Genomic DNA, 17,463 nt, shown 5'->3' on the forward strand with positions numbered 1-17,463 from the left:
GTTACATGAACTGAATAAAGTGAAGATTAAAGTTGTGCTTTCACAATAAAGGTTTCTATTGAAACACAAGAAAGAAGTGACACCATATTTAGGTAGAATATAAGAAAATTAAGAAAATTTTAAGATTTGAGTCAGTAAATATTGTGTGTCTTTGATTCAGTAAATATTGTGCCTCTGTCTCTCTGCAGTTAAGTTGCCTGAAGTGTGAAAAAGTGTAGCCATCTGATCTCACTGAAAGTTGTTAGACTGCTTTGAAATTCCTTTGTTAGTGTTAGTTAGCTTGGGGGTTTCTGCTAACATTAAAATCTGTGTTGGTAACATTTCTAGTAATCATTTTAAATCGAGTTGCTGGCTACTGACACCTGTCTGCATATATCAACTGGACACAAGCTGATTTAAGTATATTTTTCTCTGCACTTATTTAAGATTTGAGTCAGTAAATATTGTGTGTCTTTGATTCAGTAAATATTGTGTCACTGTCTCTCTGCAGTTAGTTCCTCACTCCCCCTCCCTGTTTCCTGTTGTGGTGTTAATCTTGATGGCTTTGGAATTGCCTGCCCCTGCTGTAAATCTCTTTTTGCACACTTCTCCTGGACCCATCTCATTTGCTCACTCAACTGAGTACAGTGAGATCATATTTTGATTTCGGATACTCCTACCAATCCCATCTCCTCTGTGGTGTACAGAGAGAGCACTTGGGAAGGACATTCCCCCATAGTATCTTAATCTGCTCTGTTTCCTCTGTCTCAAAAAAAAAATTTTTGCATTTCATCTGCCTTACTGTATTTGTGTTTCTTCCTACTATATTACCTTATTTTGCTTTTGCCACTTCTTAAAAGTACTCAATTGAATTTATTCTGATGCCTTTATTACTGCTTGTTAGTAGCCTGATTAAATTGTAACTGTTATTCTAAGGCCCTTGGTTTAAACACTTGGGCTTCAAACCAGTTGTTTTACATTAAGAAGGTTTGTGGTCTGCACTGTTGTGGCAGGACAGGTAGCGTACATCCTTCTAAGTTGGGAACTGCTGATTGAAGGCTCAGTGTCTGTTATTCTAAAAGTGTATTAGTTCTGGGTTAAGCACTTGGGCTTCAGGCCAGTTATTTTACATTAAGAAGGTTTGTGATCTGCACTCTTGTGGGAGGAGAGGCTAGATTCTGCCCTTCAGAGCTGGGAATTTCTGGTTAAAGGCTTATTGCACATGCTTACTTGAACTGTTTCTTTCTGAAATCGGTATGCCTTGTTTGCTATAGCATAGACTAGATTCAGGCCGGCTGGATCTAGCTTTGTTTGTATAACTTGTGCACTGATCCAGGCCGTCTTTTTGGAGAAGGTTTCTCTGTACCCTAGTGGCAGGACTGTGCACTTAGAACTTGTCTGATTGAAGACTGCTGGAACAGGGCTCAGTTTTAAGCTTTTTAACTGGTTAATTGGGTAAAGTGTTGTTTTGATTGTGTCTGCTCTATTTTCTGAAATATATATACATATAAATATATATATATATATATATATATATATATATATATATATATATATATATATATATATATACTTGTTTCTTGCCTTTCTGAACTAGTATAGTCCAGTTTTCAGGTTATTGCTGAATCCAGGGCTGTGTTACAAGTTTATGTGTTGCCATACCTTACTTGGATAGAAGGACATTTCTCTGTTCACCTGTGAGAGAGAGGAGCTTTGAGCAGGCTATCTGTCCCTGGAGGAGTGGTTTCAGCCCAGAATTTAGTAGTTTATTGGCCATTTTGGGCTAATTTTGATTGTATCTGCTCTATTTTCTGAAAAAAATACTTGTTTCCCGCCTTTCTGAACTAGTATAGTCCAGTTTTCAGGGTATTGCTGAATCCAGGGCTGTGTTGCAAGTTTCTGTGTTGCCCATACCTTACTTGGATAGAAGGAAGTTTCTCTGTTCACCTGTGAGGGAGGGGAGCTTTGAGCAGCCTATCTGTCCCTGGAAGAGTGGTTTCAGCCCAGAAGTTAGTAGTTTATTGGCCATTTTGGGCTAATTTCTATCTCTTTCACTTCCCTGCTATAAAAACCTCATTTGCACAGTTTTTATGCTTGTATTCCGCTCAGCAAGTGCCTTCCAGGTGTTCTGCAGAGTCTACAGGAGCAGAGAGACAAAAGAGTGACTTTGGAGTGATTAAGTATCACTTTTCTGCTTTTCTTGCTATCTTAACTAATTCCGCCTAAAACGTCAGTGTTTTTTAGCGAATCTGTGATTTAAAAAGTTTGTTATTGCTACATATTGTACTTATTTGCAGCCTGCACTTGAATTAAGTAATTTTTGTGTTTAAATAAACTGTTTAACTGTTGTAGGCTACACACTAAAGTGCAATAGCCTTTTCTGTGCATTTAAAGTGTTGTTTTGATTGTATCTACTCTATTTTCTGAAAAAAAAAATATACTTGTTGCCCGCCTTTCTGAACTAGTATAGTCCATTTTTCAGGTTATTGATGAATCCAGGGCTGAGCTACAAGTTTCTGTGTTGCCCATATCTTACTTGGATAGAAGGAAGTATCTCTGTTCACCTGTGAGAGAGGGGAACTGTGAGCAGCCTATCTGTCCCTGGAGGAGTGGTTTCAGCCCAGAAGTTAGTAGTTTATCAGCCATTTTGGGCTAATTTCTATCTCTTTCACTTCCCTGCTATAAAAACCGCATTTGTGCGGTTTTGTGCACTGGGCAGCACCATTTAGCTAGAGTTAAACTATTCTCGGCTCCACTAAGTCTATTCTTCAATTGTTCCCTTGGAACTAGACAAACCTTCAACTTTAGCACTCAAACCATTCATTTCACAGTCAAGCACTTGCTTAAAACTCATAGCAAGCAATAATTAACCCTAGCACTAGACCCTCCCCTATACTGTCCAGAAGGACAAGACTCTCTATTCGTCCCCACCAACCAATCAGAAAAACAGCTTACTGTGCCTATTCAGGCATGTCCAAAGGGCAGTTTCCTGTGTACTCTCCAGTCCAACTGGTGAATCTGGGCATTTTGAGGCAATGTTACAAGTGCCTCGTGTACACAGACAACCCTCTCCTCCTACCACCAAACACTAATGTATGCAAGAGATGCAATTATACAGCCAAACTGGAGACAAAGATCTCTCAACCCAAGACTGGAACTGACAGTCAAGAGGAGAAGGGTAATACTTGCAACACACCACCAGTCTCTCATAGACCTAATAAACCAACACTGGCAAATAACACACATGAATACATGAAAACATACTCGGAGGCTCTAAATAAAAATCTGCAAAAGCAACAGAGACCTCCAAAGCAGACATCCAAGCAACCTCCACACCCCATCACCAACCATGAAACACATACTACACATAATCAGTGTGCCACGCAGTCACAGCCCTTAAGGCAAAATAACATACCCAACACACTAGTAATAGGTGACTCTATAGTCAGGCATATTGATGTCCCACTAACTAAGCTGGACAAGGAGAAGGTTACAGTTAACTGCCTGTCAGGTGCCAGGATCCGCCACATAACACAAGCACTCAGGTCACTCCAGAACAAGTACAAATACAACTCTGTCATTGTCCATGTTGGTGTAAATGACCTGAGACGTACCTCCCTGGACTATATGAAAAGAGACATGGAAGAGCTCTCTGATCATGTAGCCCAGGCCGGTATGACCCTGACCCTGAGTAGCATCCTGCCCTCACCAAGAATGATGCCACAGTATAAAGAAAAAATGATCAATTTCAACAATTGGCTAAGTTTCTGGTGTCATTCAAAGGGGATCCAGTATCTGTCCACCTGGGATGACATGCTCGACAAGCCACGTTGCTTTGTAAGAGATGGCTTGCACCTGTCACCCTTAGGCTTTTGAATACTGGCCATGGCTCTTGCCACCCCCATAGTGCCTTTTTTAGGCAAGGCTGAAAAGACAAATCCACCACCATAAATAGCACAAGTAACCAAAAACTGAGGGTAATGCTACTCAACACCAGAAGTCTAAACCTCAAAATGCAAGCACTCGAGGCACTCCTCAGTATGGAGAACATCGACATCTGTGCAGTAACAGAAACCTGGTTTAAGGCTCCTGAGAGCACCACAGCACTACTAGGCTATAACTCATACCATAACTTTTGGCCACAGAACCAGGACCGAAACACAAAAGGCGGGGGTGTATCCATATTCATCAAGGATACCCACACCTCCAGGTTAGTGGCGCAGCACAATGCATCAGAGATCATCCATGTGCAACTAACAATGGGCAAAACTGCAATCCAAATTGTAGCTTGCTACAGATCACCCACCATGACCCAGGACCCCCATTCTGCATTTCTGGAGACACTGGGAAATATGAAGGTCCTACCAAACACCTTAATACTGGGTGATTTTAATTACCCAAACATAAGCTGGGAGAACTACTCAAGTACTAACTCCCTTGCCCAACGCTTCCTAGAATTTATAAACTCGAATGCCCTGGATCAACTGGTCAACACCCCCACCAGAGGGAACAACATATTGGACCTGGTCATCACCAACATGGGCGACCGGTGTTCCACACCGGACGTCAACCTCTCACTGGTTAGATCAGACCATAGACTAATCACTCTGGATATCCACATTCTGCCCCCACCCCCAATCAAGTAAACCACCATGAAAAACTATTCAAAAGCAAACTTCACATTACTTAAGACTGAAGTGGAAAAGTTCACAGCCCACATGCTAAAGGACAATGCTGTCCAAGCTGCTGAAACTTTTACAAAGGCACTCTATGAGCATCTGCAGGAATGCATGGATCGTGCTATCCCAAGTAAAACCAAGACTCACTCCTCCAAGAAAAGGAAACCAGTCTGGTGGACCCCTGCCATAAACAAGCTATACAACAGAAGGAGGAAACTAGTACAGAAAAGAGTAAATTCCCAAGAAGAAAAGACATCCCTGATCAGTATCAGCAAGAAACTATGATCCCTCATTAAATCATCCAAGGCTAGTTTCGAAAGAAAAATTGCCAATGACTCCAAAGATAACCACAAAGCATTCTTTAGCTATGTCAAGAACCTAAGTGGAAACTCTCAGATCTGCTCTGAGTTAGTGCAGAATGGCACAAAATACACTGAACTGACTGATATTGCAAACATTCTGGCAGACAGGTTTAGTGCAAACGTCACCCCTCTCTCACTCCCTAAAGGGCCCATAAGCATACCAGAAGAATGTAGGGCCCCGTCAATCACAAATGCACAGGTTAAAACAGCCCTATCCAAAGCCAAAAACACAGCTTCAATGGGACCAGACGGGGTCCCAGGCTGTGTCTTATAAGAGCTCCAAAATGAACTAACCCCTCACCTAAACACACTGTTCAAACTCAGCCTCTCTACAGGCTATGTACCCATAGAGTGGTGCACAGCAACAGTTATCCCACTCCACAAAGGTGGAGCCCCAACGACCCCGGGAACTATCGCCCTATAAGCCTGACTAGCCTGTTCTGCAAGGCTATGGAACGCATCATCATGGAACTCATTAACAGAGACTTTGGGAGCCTCCAAACCTTGGACCCTACCCAGTTTGGTTTTGTTAAGGGCAGATCATGCCTCATAAACCTGGTGGACTTCTTTGAGATGGTTACCAAGGCATTAGATGAGGGAAAGGAGGTCCACACAGCCTACCTAGACCTTGCAAAGGTTTTTGACACCATTCCCCATTCTAGTATTATAGACAAGCTCACCAGCTTGAACATAAACCCCCTACATCATGAGATGGGTTGCCAACTGGCTCATGGCTGACATACAAGGCCATGTCCAACCCAGAATTGATGGACATGCTCCACCTAAAAACACAGGACATGCTGGAGGGATACATTCCTATCCCAGAGACTCCCTGTGCTTTGGAACAGGATTCCAATATACATCAGGCAGAGCCGCTCACTAACACTCTTCAAGAGAAACCTTGATGGGTGGATGGGAAACAGAAAATTTACCCCTGGGATCACTGCACTGGCTCTGCTGGACAGTGGCGCAGGGAACTGATGGCTCTGCTGGACAGAGGCACAGGGAACTAATCTAAGGGGGTGGTGAAAGCCAACACATTCTGGCTAGGCTTATAAATGCCCTGGGGCAGATAGCCTAGTACTTACCTATGAACCTATGAACCTATAATGTTAGATGTAGAGGTGAATAATAGTGTTATTAAGAAAAATCAAGAAAAAATAATGGTAGGAATGGTTGGGTATGTGATGTTATGTCCGGTGTGAGGAACCTGCATACAAAAGCTGATTGGAAGGTTCAAAGAGTAGATGAGAATGTGAAGAATATAAAGTAATAAGGGAGGGACTGGAGGATGTGATAAGAGGGAAGAATGTAAAGCATGCTGGGTATATGTTTAAAAAAATCAGTGAAAGAATAAACTGTGCTTTTCAGAAGTAAAACAATGGATAAAACAGTCTCCTGCACAAGGAGGAGGTTTAGGTATAACAAAACTATAGTGGAAAAGCAATAGGTGTAAATTGCAGAATTTGACATCTGGAATATAGATCAGAAAACAAAAATGAAAATAATGCAGGAAAAGGTTTGATGTGTATTGAAGAAAATAGTACATGAGGGTGTTTTTGGAATAAAAGAAAAATGTGAATATGTTATTTATATGAAACCAATGGAGATAGAGGGGAAGATCATAGCTGAAAAGCTATTAAAAGCATGTGTTGCTATAGATTGTGAATAAATGTGGAAGATGTTAAAAATGGGTCTATATTAGCAAAGCGAAAAACCCTATGCACGAATACCAAAACATCGACCCCTATACCACGAACCGCGAAAATCCCGAACGCACTAAACTGCGAAAAAAAAATATCGAACTGTCATAGTCGGCCAACCCCACCACCCGCTACATACTACCTACCCAAACAAAATAAATAAACCACATACATACACTAACCAAACCCTACTTCTAACCTAAACTAAAGCACCAAAACCTTACCTCCAACACTACACTAAACCCCACAAACACAACTATCTATGCATTCTCCTTAACCCCTCCCTAACCCTAAGGTCCGTAACTACTGCACACATCCCCTACAGACATACACCTTAACAAAATAAAAGCACCAAAACCCTACCTCCAACACTACACTAAACCCCACAAACACAACTATCTATGCACTCTCCTTAACCCCTTCCTAACCCTAAGGTCCGTAACTACCGCACACATCCCCTACAGACATACACCTAAACAAAATAAATAATACACATACATACACTTAAAAAAACCCTACACCTAACACTACACTAACTGTTATATACAGTACCTATCTATACACTTACCTTAACCCAAATCCTAACACTAAAGTCCTGTCTATCGCACACTTACCTTACGGAGCTGTACCGCAGATGGGGCAACCAAAACAAATCGACATTTCGAAAATCGTGGTTTTGACCGTTCGGCGTTTATGTATTTTGCAAAATATGGTTCAATGTCTTTGTATTCGCCTAAAGGGATTTTCGATCGGGTAATAAGAACCCGTTAAATACCTATGGTGTAGGATAGGAAGTAATGAGTTTTTCCAGTGCATTTACAGGAGTGCATGGAGTAAGTTACTGATAAATGGATAATGAGTATAATTATAGAAATTAATAAAGTTGTTAGGTAAGGATGCTCAATAAGAAGAACACTATTTAGGTGTAAATGTAGTTATGATGCTTTTCAAATAGAAAAGTGATGGAACTCAAGATAAATAAATAAACAAACTAAAATTATATTAGAATCCAAATTATGCAGATTATTTTGTGAATAAAATGAATGTAAAGGGGTTAATTAAGGTATTTAAATATGTAACGTAGGGTAATTTTGTGCAAGAAAAGGGATCAGAGATTTGATGAAACTGAGAGGATACGTTTTATAAGAAAGGAAATTTTAGTATTAGGCACTGCATATGGGAAAAAGGAAGTGGCAAATACAGTAAGAAAATAGATACTTCAGAAAATAAAAAAGTAAGTTGACAGAAAATATTAAAAATGACTGGTGAAAAATATTAATAAATATAGTATTGCTGGAAAAGTGGCATATATAGAAGGAATTTTCATGTTTGAAACAGACAGAGAAAAGGAATTAGAAATTGCATAGAGCAATATGAGGTTCTACACTGAATCCCATAAAGAGCCATTATATATAATGAAAGCAAAAAAAAAGTGGACTTGGATTACAGAAACAAGTACTTTATATGGTGTGATGTTATGAGGTAGTGCCATCTGTGCCAGGGAGAATAGGGTAGTACATGTGTACATATGCCAGCACAGCCAGCTGGAGTTTTATAAAAAAAAAAGAAGTTTATGTCATTTGATTATCTCTCTAATTTGTACAGATGCTGATGTTAAAAATATGTTTGTGAAGTTACCTGTGTTATAAATGTATATTAAGTTGTATTGCTGTAACTGATCAAATGTGAACGTTTTATCAATGAACCCTAGAAGGATGGAAAGTTTGAAATTGTGTTATAGTTTTCAGATGCAGCCATGGATCTTAGCAAAGCTCTGCGTCTGTACTGTACCAGAGTCAGGTGACTAGAGGTGATATCATACTGTAACCAGCATCTAGTTTCTTTGGAACCCTTGCAGCAGCATAGATTCTGATTGAAAAGATTTCCAACAGGGAAGATCTCTGACAAGAGACATATATCTATATATATACCGAATTTCAAACTTTCGAGACTATATAGCCGAAACCCCTAATTACCAAAAGACCAAAAGGGCGAATTTCAAAATCCCAATCATCGGGAGTTTGACATTCGCACTTCTGGTGTTGAGGTATGGTGGAAGGTCAGGTAAGTATCTATGTTTAAATGTGTTGGTTAGGGTTTAGTGTGTTAAGCTGAGAAGAACGACAATAATAACAGTAATTCTTTAGTTAGACAGGGATATCTGGTGAGTTAGTAGTATTATTGTATGTATGTTTGTGAACTATATCCCTATATTATTTTTTTATATACTGTGGTTGAAACTCTATTGTTTATTATATTCAGTATTCTCTTGTGCTGTGACTGTGATGTGTGTGTGCGAGGGGAATGTAGGTGTGTTGTGGTGTTTCATGTGTTTGTGTATGTAGTGTGACCTTGGAGTTAGACTATTTAAATAGGGGGGTGGGGGGTAATCTGTAGTTTAGGTTTATGTGTTTGTGTTCTAGGGGACGGTGTGTGTATGTGTATGTGTGTGGTGTATGTTGAGTGTAGTTTTCAGTAGTTTGAATTTCGTGGTTTTCATGTTTCAGTGTTTTAGTGTTTTGGGTATTTGGTATCAGGATTTTGGGCATCGGTAGTTTGGGTTTTCAGGATTTAGTAGTGGTTCCATATAGGTCCACCTGATTACGCTGAAAGCTGAGAAGAACGACAATGAGATAACCGACACCGGAAGATTGACAACAGAGAAGACCGACAGTTGAGAATCCCAATGCTGAGAACACTGACATGTTAAGGTAAGTGTGCGATGGGGACGGATGTTAGGGTCAGGGTGTGGGTAAGGTAAGTGTGTGATAGTGACGGACGTTAGGGTAGGGTGCGGGTGAGGTAATTGTGCGATAGTGACGGACATTAGGTTTGGGGGCGGGTTAAGTGAGTTAGGGTTATGGTGCGGGTAAGGTAAGTGTGTGATAGTGACAGACAAGGGTTAGGGCCGGATTTAGTGAGTTAGGTTTAGGGTGCGGGTAAGGTAAGTGTGCGATAGTGACGGACCCTAGGGTTAGGGTTTGGGTTAAGGTTAGTGCATATATAGTTGTGTATGTAAGGTTTAGTGTAGGTTTGTAAGGTTTTTGGTGTGCTTGTGTTGTGTGTGTGTGTTTTTTGGGAAAGTTATTTGTTTTGTTGATTGTTGAGATTGTGGTTTGTCGGGCATGTGAAGTTTCGTGTTTTTGAATTTTTGGTTTTGTTGTGTCGGTTATATCGTTGTCGGTGTTTTGGTGTGTCGGTGTTATCAGGTAGACCCATATATATATATATATATATATATATATATATATATATATATATATATATATATATATATATATCACACATCCACACAGTCAGTCAGTGAGATTGATTCAGTCATTCATTAGAGATAGTGAGACAGATATCATTTGGCTTTTGCTGTGGTAAGGCACTCAGCAAACATTAGTTTGCCTTGCTTAGTGAGTAGTCAGGGAACAGTAATTCTTTAGTTAGACAGGGATATCTGGTGAGAGTAGTTTAGTATTGTTATCTGTAACTGTGAGAAACTATCCAACTATATTATTTTTTATATCTCTGTGGTTGAAACTCTATTGTTTATTATATTCAGTATTCTCTTGTTTTCTGTTTTATTATTTATAGTTAAATATTTTAATACTTTTTATTGTGGCTGGTCCTTTGGAGAATGCTTGTCACATCTTGACAGTACTTATGCTTTTTTAGGCGACACTGTGGCCTCTCCTGAAAGCCTTGCTGCTGTGGCCACACTACACTATTAGTATTAATATTAATTTTGCACAGTATAATTGTGTACCCTTTGTAAGAGCCTTAGGGTGGCTGACTGGTGGCATCTTTATTACCTCAGAGCCTGGGTAGAAGGGGTACAGCTGGTAAATCTGTGCCAGCCTTTCCCATCTGAATGTGTGTGTGTGTGTGTGTGTGTGTGTGTGTGTGTGTGTGTGTGTGTGTGTGTGTGTGTGTGTGTGTGTGTGTGTGTGAAAACTCAAATATCCAAGTATGTGTGTGTCAGCTACTAGGAACAGGGACACAGAGCTACAAGGTGGTCAGTGTGGAGTTTTGATATGGGCCTGGAAAAAGTAAGAGAGTCCAGCCCTAAATCTGAAGAGTGCTCCCTGTGTGCTCTTAAGGGAAACTATGCTTGGTGCAGGGACCTGCATCTGAAAATACTGTGTAAATCCATCTTTACTCTTAGTGACCTTCCCTCACTGGAGTCAGTGGTGAGGATCGAGTCTCCTTGATTGCTGGCCTGGTGTAGTGGCAACATCACATATGGCATCATTACTTATGTACCGGATTATGAGAGCAGTTGTACATGAATAATTGTTTAAAAGGCTTCTTATAACAAAATGTGGGGGATTCTGGGACTCATTTGGTGAATGAGAAAGAAATTAGTGATGTAATGTGAGACAGAGTATAAGAAAACATTCATTATAGAAACTGAATTTGGATAAATTACTGAAAAGTACAAAAAATAATATGAGATTATGCATTCTTTGAACCAATCCTTGGGACAATTTAACTGAGGATAGTATATGGCCAGTAGAAGAAAATGATTGTGAAGTGTGTAGAAATGGCAGCTGTCGATGTTTGTGGGTCAGAAGAAACAACGGAATATTTGTTTATATGATGTATGAGTGAAAAGTTTTGGAAATTAAGTTATGGCATAAGGGAAAGGTAAAACTAGCAAGTGCTAATATGATACTATATAGAAAATAGGATACAAAATATACAACAGATAACTGGGATAGTAATCTTTTTCATGCATATGACTCTTAGAAAGTTAGGTGCAAAGAAGTGTTTTATAATATCATATGGGAAGAGAAAGCTGCACTGAAAAATACAAAGTTTTGTGGAAAAAGGGGTAGGGGTTAAATGTACGTATGTTTATTTTAAATGTTGTACATATTTGTACTATAGAGTTGTAAGTAGTTGCTGGTAAATAAAGCACCCCACTCTTTTGTGGGATTTTTTACATCAAACTGCATTAACTTTAACTCAGGCAGGTGGAGGTTAGCCTTAATGCCTCATCCAAAGTACAGCACCCCTCCTTATGATATTCTGTAGTGTCAGTACTGTTAAAAGAATCAAAGCAATTGATGTGATTCCCCCAGGAAAGACAAGAGTGCTAATCAGATCAGCCACTGACATTGATACTGACAGTGAAAGAATTAAAACAGAAAATTATATGCAAGTATATAGACCAATGTGTATACTTAAATAGCTTTTTAGTTGTATAGCTTTTTGAAATGGCATTTGTTTCAGGAATGCACATTGCAATAGGCTTTATTACTGTATAAAGAACACAGAAAAAGCACTTTTTGAGTGTGACCAAGTTCTTTTCTCTCTCTGCAGCATGAGGGAAGCACAGAGGTCCAAGAGAAGACACTATATGAGAGTAAAACTGGGTATTTCTTTGAGATAACAATGGGAAGAGTCCGGGGATAGGTACTGTCAGGTGATATTTTAGTCAGCTTTGAACGAAGGGGGTCAAAGGAACTTGTTTATGACGTTATATATTAGTAAAAATAATATGAGGTTCTGTGAGTGGAATTTATATTGTTTGGAAAAAAGGTGGGCAAGTTGTGAGATTTTGAATGACTAAAAATGGAAGGCTGAGTTTCAGGTGGGATAAAACTCACTGGAGGAATAGTTCTCTTTAGGGGGGGGTGCATCACTTGACTGTTAATAAGGGGATAGTGACTATTGTTTCTTTTAAGTTTGTAGGTAAGTAGGGGAGCAGAAATCTACATTGGCTTAGTTAGTACATGGTGGTCCCAAATACAAGAGTAGCCCTTTAGTCAATGAGGAGTGATTTGTGGATGTAAGGAATAGGCAGTTGTATGTTCAATTGTAGGAAAAGTGAATGCCTCTGTATATCTAGTTTTTCAGCTTCTTGTTGAGTTAAAAGCATTGTGAAAGTTACATAAGGTGATAAAAGATATGCATATTCAAATACTGGTACTACCAGCAATTTAGCTATAGAACTTCAATTTTAGCTATAGAACATCTGCAGTATGAAGTAAGGTAACATTCAAATTTCCAACAATGTCCAAACCTGACTAAGACTTTCCAACACCATGTTGATCAAACCATGATAAGGTAATGGAGGCTTCCACGGTTATGCCTAGGTATTTCTAGGAGATGGTAGGACAAAGATGTCTCCATATCCCTATAAGATAAATAGAAGAGCTATCAGCAAACAGTTACGCTGTGCCAAAAATCACGAAATTTAAGACAAGGCTGTTGTCATGTAGCCAGAAGCAAAGGTTATTGTGCTGGTTTTGTTTAGGCATTATTGTGGTCCTTACCATTGGCAAATTTGTACTCTAATTTGATTATCAAGCATCTTATCTCGTCTTATCTCATTACAGCCTAATGCATTTTTGAAGTTATATCCTACTAACACCACTAGGCATCAAATATTGCTTGTTCATATAAATAATTCCAAAACAATGCCACATACAAGTTATTAGAATATTTTATCTTAAAGGTTACACAGTGACAAATGCAACTGTATTGGTATTTGACCTCTGTTTAGTGCAGATAAAGAGATATTGAATATTATTTTATATACAATTTATTTGAATTGTAAAAAAATGTTCATATTTCTCTAAATATCTCAACAATCAAGTGACGTAAACAGAAATACTTAGCCTGATATGAAAGCTCACAGCTGCAGAAAGAAAATGCTGCTGGCAGTAGGTATGTTGTTTCAATGGTTGCTAAGATATCGTAAGCTGTTTATACAATATTACATAGTTCATATATATTTATAGTAGTTATTGTGGCTTATAAACTCTGATTTTAGAACTGAATGAGTCCAACCATCTTAATGTTTTCTTTGTGCTGAACAATTTGGCATTTACAGTTTTCCAGTAACACTTATGGTTCTAGAAATATAAACATTTGTTTGAGCTGTGAGGTAATAACTTCATTTTTTAAAGGATCAGGCTTTGCCCATTTGGGAGTTAGAGTACAAACTCAAAAGAGCTCCATTGCAGGGAATGAAATACTGAACTTATATACAAAACAGTAGCAGAATATTAAAAATTCAAAATTAATAATTAAAGTATTCCCAATAATGTTATCCAGTAGTTCAAAAGGAATTCCTAATCATTTATGAAAAACGATAGGTAAAAAACTCTGTATACTTACGATAAATCAAAAGATCAGACTCTGAGGATCAATTCTTTGTTGAGAAGATCCTTTGTAAGTCTTGTATGGTGGGATTCTAGACAAACTGTGATGCTTTGCATCTGGTATAATGTAGCATCACTTAATTTCCATTTTGGTGTCTGTGTTGCAGTTCCAGTTTGGTACATAAGATAAATAATCTTATTATTGTGTAATAAAGTATATCTTGATTTACAAAACTGTATTTTTGCTTATGGTTATTACATCACTCTTGCATTTCCTTACGGTATAAGATATCCTCATATTCTGTGTCACAGAATTAATTTAATTTCTTGTTCTCTTCATGCATATTGTTTCAAATGGCATTCAAAGTACATTACATTCCTGTTTTCATTCTAAGCTATGATTGCACATTTAGAATGTGTTTAACAGAGTATCTCTGCTTTGTCTTTAGGCCTCCCATAAATGAATCTGTAAGTCGCTCTGCTGTCTTAACAAGAATCAGAGGGAAAGAAAGGCTGTGGACTTCCTCGCATGAACCCTTAAAACAACCATTGCTGAAGAAACTGTGTGGGGATGCTGGCCTCTGCCAGCAAGCATGCCAAGCATTCATTGATATCCTTTCAGAAACAGGAATTTCTTTTAGAAGCTATGTGCTATAACTGTAGGAAACTTATGCTATGGCTCCATGTACTATATGGTCTAGCTGTTTGGAGAGAGATGTAAAATGTATGAATGGAGGTGCTGGGTTCATTCTTTGTGAATGAATAAATCCTGTGGCTATGAAGAATGTGGTGTATAAGTCCAGTGTTCCATCAACAGTAGGGGCAAATAACCCACAGAACAGGCATAACCAGAACAGAGAAGATAAATGGTGGTAAAGTGAAGTTAGAAATCACAGTAAGCAAAGCATAAAAAGAAATATAAAGAGGAAAAGGGTCGGGTTTGGTAAGGGCTGGGAAGCACAACAAAGAAATAAATGTTCACAGCTACATTATAGGTGCAGATCATGAGGAATTAAATAGAGAATGTTAGAGTGGCTAGGAATATCTTGAAGAAATTGAAGAATGCAGGTATATGGTCAAGTACAGCATATCTTTTTGAATAGAACAAACTAATATAGAAAATGTTAGAAATGTTGAAAAGGGAGAAGTTTTGGAGAATTATTTGCAGAGAATGAGAAAGAATGGGAAAAAACATAGAAATGTAAGGGTGGAAAAGAAGATCTGGAATGGATGGTATAATAATGGTAGAAGATTTAATTAAAAGGAGGACTAGGTGCAGAAGTAGGAGAGAGAATGACCTAGCTGTGTGTTAAGACTGTACTATACCAGCATTACAGAGGTCAAACTTGGCCATACTGAAAGGTAAGCACAACAGGCAGGATAACTCTCACATCATTATGTGTGGGGATAAATGATGTGGAAGCTGAAGAAACAGTGGTAGCAAACCAGATGTAAACTGAGCTATTGGAGCTGTGCTGGAAGTTAGGAGGAAATTCAGGGTTTTCTCCCCCCCCACCCCAGACAGATGTTAGAGCCAGAGCAAAGAAAACTATAGAGAAGTTCAATGGGCAGTTAATTGATTTTTAAAGAGAGTGAGGAGCTGAAATAGTAGAGTACATGAGGGCACACATGGTAAGCAGACTTTTTTTTTCGTCAAACAATATTTTATTAAAATATAAAAAAGAACAAATTGCCTAACATGCATAAACATTGCATACTTTAAATGCTCACAGACAGTATCTACACCATAATATTATGTGCATAGTAATACAAACTAAACAAAGGAAATGGATCACCAAGATGTACATCTTTATTACAAGAAGTAACTGTTTAACCTTAATAAATATGGTACAGTGAAGCCATAAATTGTAATAATGCAGCCTTCAACAGTATTGCATAACCCTTAACTTGGAGTGTTACTTATCTAAAATTTGAACTGTTTCCATTTAGATGCCCAATTAACAACATGTTTTAGGTCTATTTAGCTTTTAAGCCTTAAGTACTTTACAGAGGATTTTGAAAAGTTATTCATATTGTCTCTGTTGATAGAATTAACCTTTTCAGACATACAATTTTATCAACGCAAAAATTACATTTAATTCCTGACATGATGGTTCATTTTGTATAAAATAGCAAACTGCAGTGTTGCCTTATGTTGGATCATACCTGAAGATCTTAAGCTAGTACTGATGACATTCCAAACGTTTTTTACAAAGGGACTTGAATGAATATATACAGTGTAACAAAATAACATGTTCTACTTTTAGTCATTTAATCTAGGAAAAACAGCTGCCATTTTGGTAGCTGTCAAATAAGCATTCCTGATTATCATGAATCACATGCATTGCTGATTATCATGAATTACAGCATTGCTGATTATCATGAATTACATGCAATACAACATAATAAAAGTGAGTATAATGATATAAAATATCTTCTAATGTTTTCACACATTTCAGAAGATTTGTTACAGTTAGCCCAAATTTTTGAGTGGTGAATAGGTGAACTGAAAACAATTTTTCTAACAAAGCATAGGTAGTTTATTCTGACTTTATAGGCACATTTGCTAATTTAAAAAGCAAAAAAATGTCCACACATAAATTTACCTTTTACAGGGAATGAAATGTAGCTTCAAGAGTGGTCCATAAAATGTTAATTATAGCTATGTATCATTTTGGTAATTTGTATACACCATATATTTCACATACAGACTTATAACCTTTGCAAAAACGTCAAATACCATTATGTTACCAGGAAGTGAAAAGTGTTTTAAATATATTAATTTTTACCCATACCATACTATTTAAATATCCAAACAGCTGATGGGATTTTTTTTTCTATGTCCACAGTCTTAAATAATTCCTAAAAGGAATAGATGAGGCTAGCAAACATTATGTAGTTTCAAACATGTTTTAAAATGTAAAAGAGGTGCTGCATCCCAATTAATACATGCAGTTTTAAAAACCCTTGGCCAGATCTTAACCCAAACAGAAGATTATTTTATGTCATTTATAGACATCTGTGGTTCCTCTACTTGATCTGAAAATTCAATAGTAAAGATAAAAGTGAGGTAATCTGAAACTGCTCACATCCTTAGCTGACATTTTTTTTATACAGATATACAATACAGACTTAGAAAATCAAATAAATGCATGTAGGTCTATGCAAATATATGCAAACAACTTTTATAAACAGGGTGCTCTGTGGATTTAATAACAAAGAAAACATTTGGAAAATGTTAATTTCAATACTGGGTGTTTTTTTTTTAAATAAGTGAGAACTTCATTACAAACTGTCTAATTATAGCTTGTTTAATTTTGTTACAGCATTTCAGTATACTGCATGAATGATATAACACATTTGGATAAAAGAATTTCCTGCCTAATTCATTCCTATGTTCACACCAACCAGGTTAAGAGAATTTATTACTGAGTAGTCATCAAACAATGGAAAAAAAATCACTGATTTGTTTGGGTTAAACCTATAATTAGACAATTTAGAAAATCTGGTGATGCCCTAAAATCTTAGTATTAGAACTTGGAGCCCACAAGTAAACATTAGCATTATCCACAAAGGTAACTGGGATAGATGCATTCACTACCTTAGGCAAGAGAATGGCAAATTTGAATTATTTAAAGAG

General features: G+C 37.8%; 1 protein-coding gene across 1 annotated transcript in view; it reads left to right on the plus strand.

Annotated features, from left to right (window-relative positions):
- Positions 1–17,463, plus strand: part of LOC122801311 (unconventional myosin-VIIa-like) — a 951,466-nt gene that overhangs the window by 849,420 nt on the left and 84,583 nt on the right. Inside the window, 1 exon segment of the mRNA XM_044070855.1 lies at positions 14,273–14,433. Within this exon segment, the coding sequence (XP_043926790.1) occupies positions 14,273–14,433 (161 nt within the window).

Source organism: Protopterus annectens, chromosome 4.part1 (assembly GCF_019279795.1).
Source record: "Protopterus annectens isolate FY-2018-M chromosome 4.part1, PAN1.0, whole genome shotgun sequence".
Taxonomy (NCBI): Eukaryota; Metazoa; Chordata; order Ceratodontiformes; family Protopteridae; genus Protopterus; species Protopterus annectens.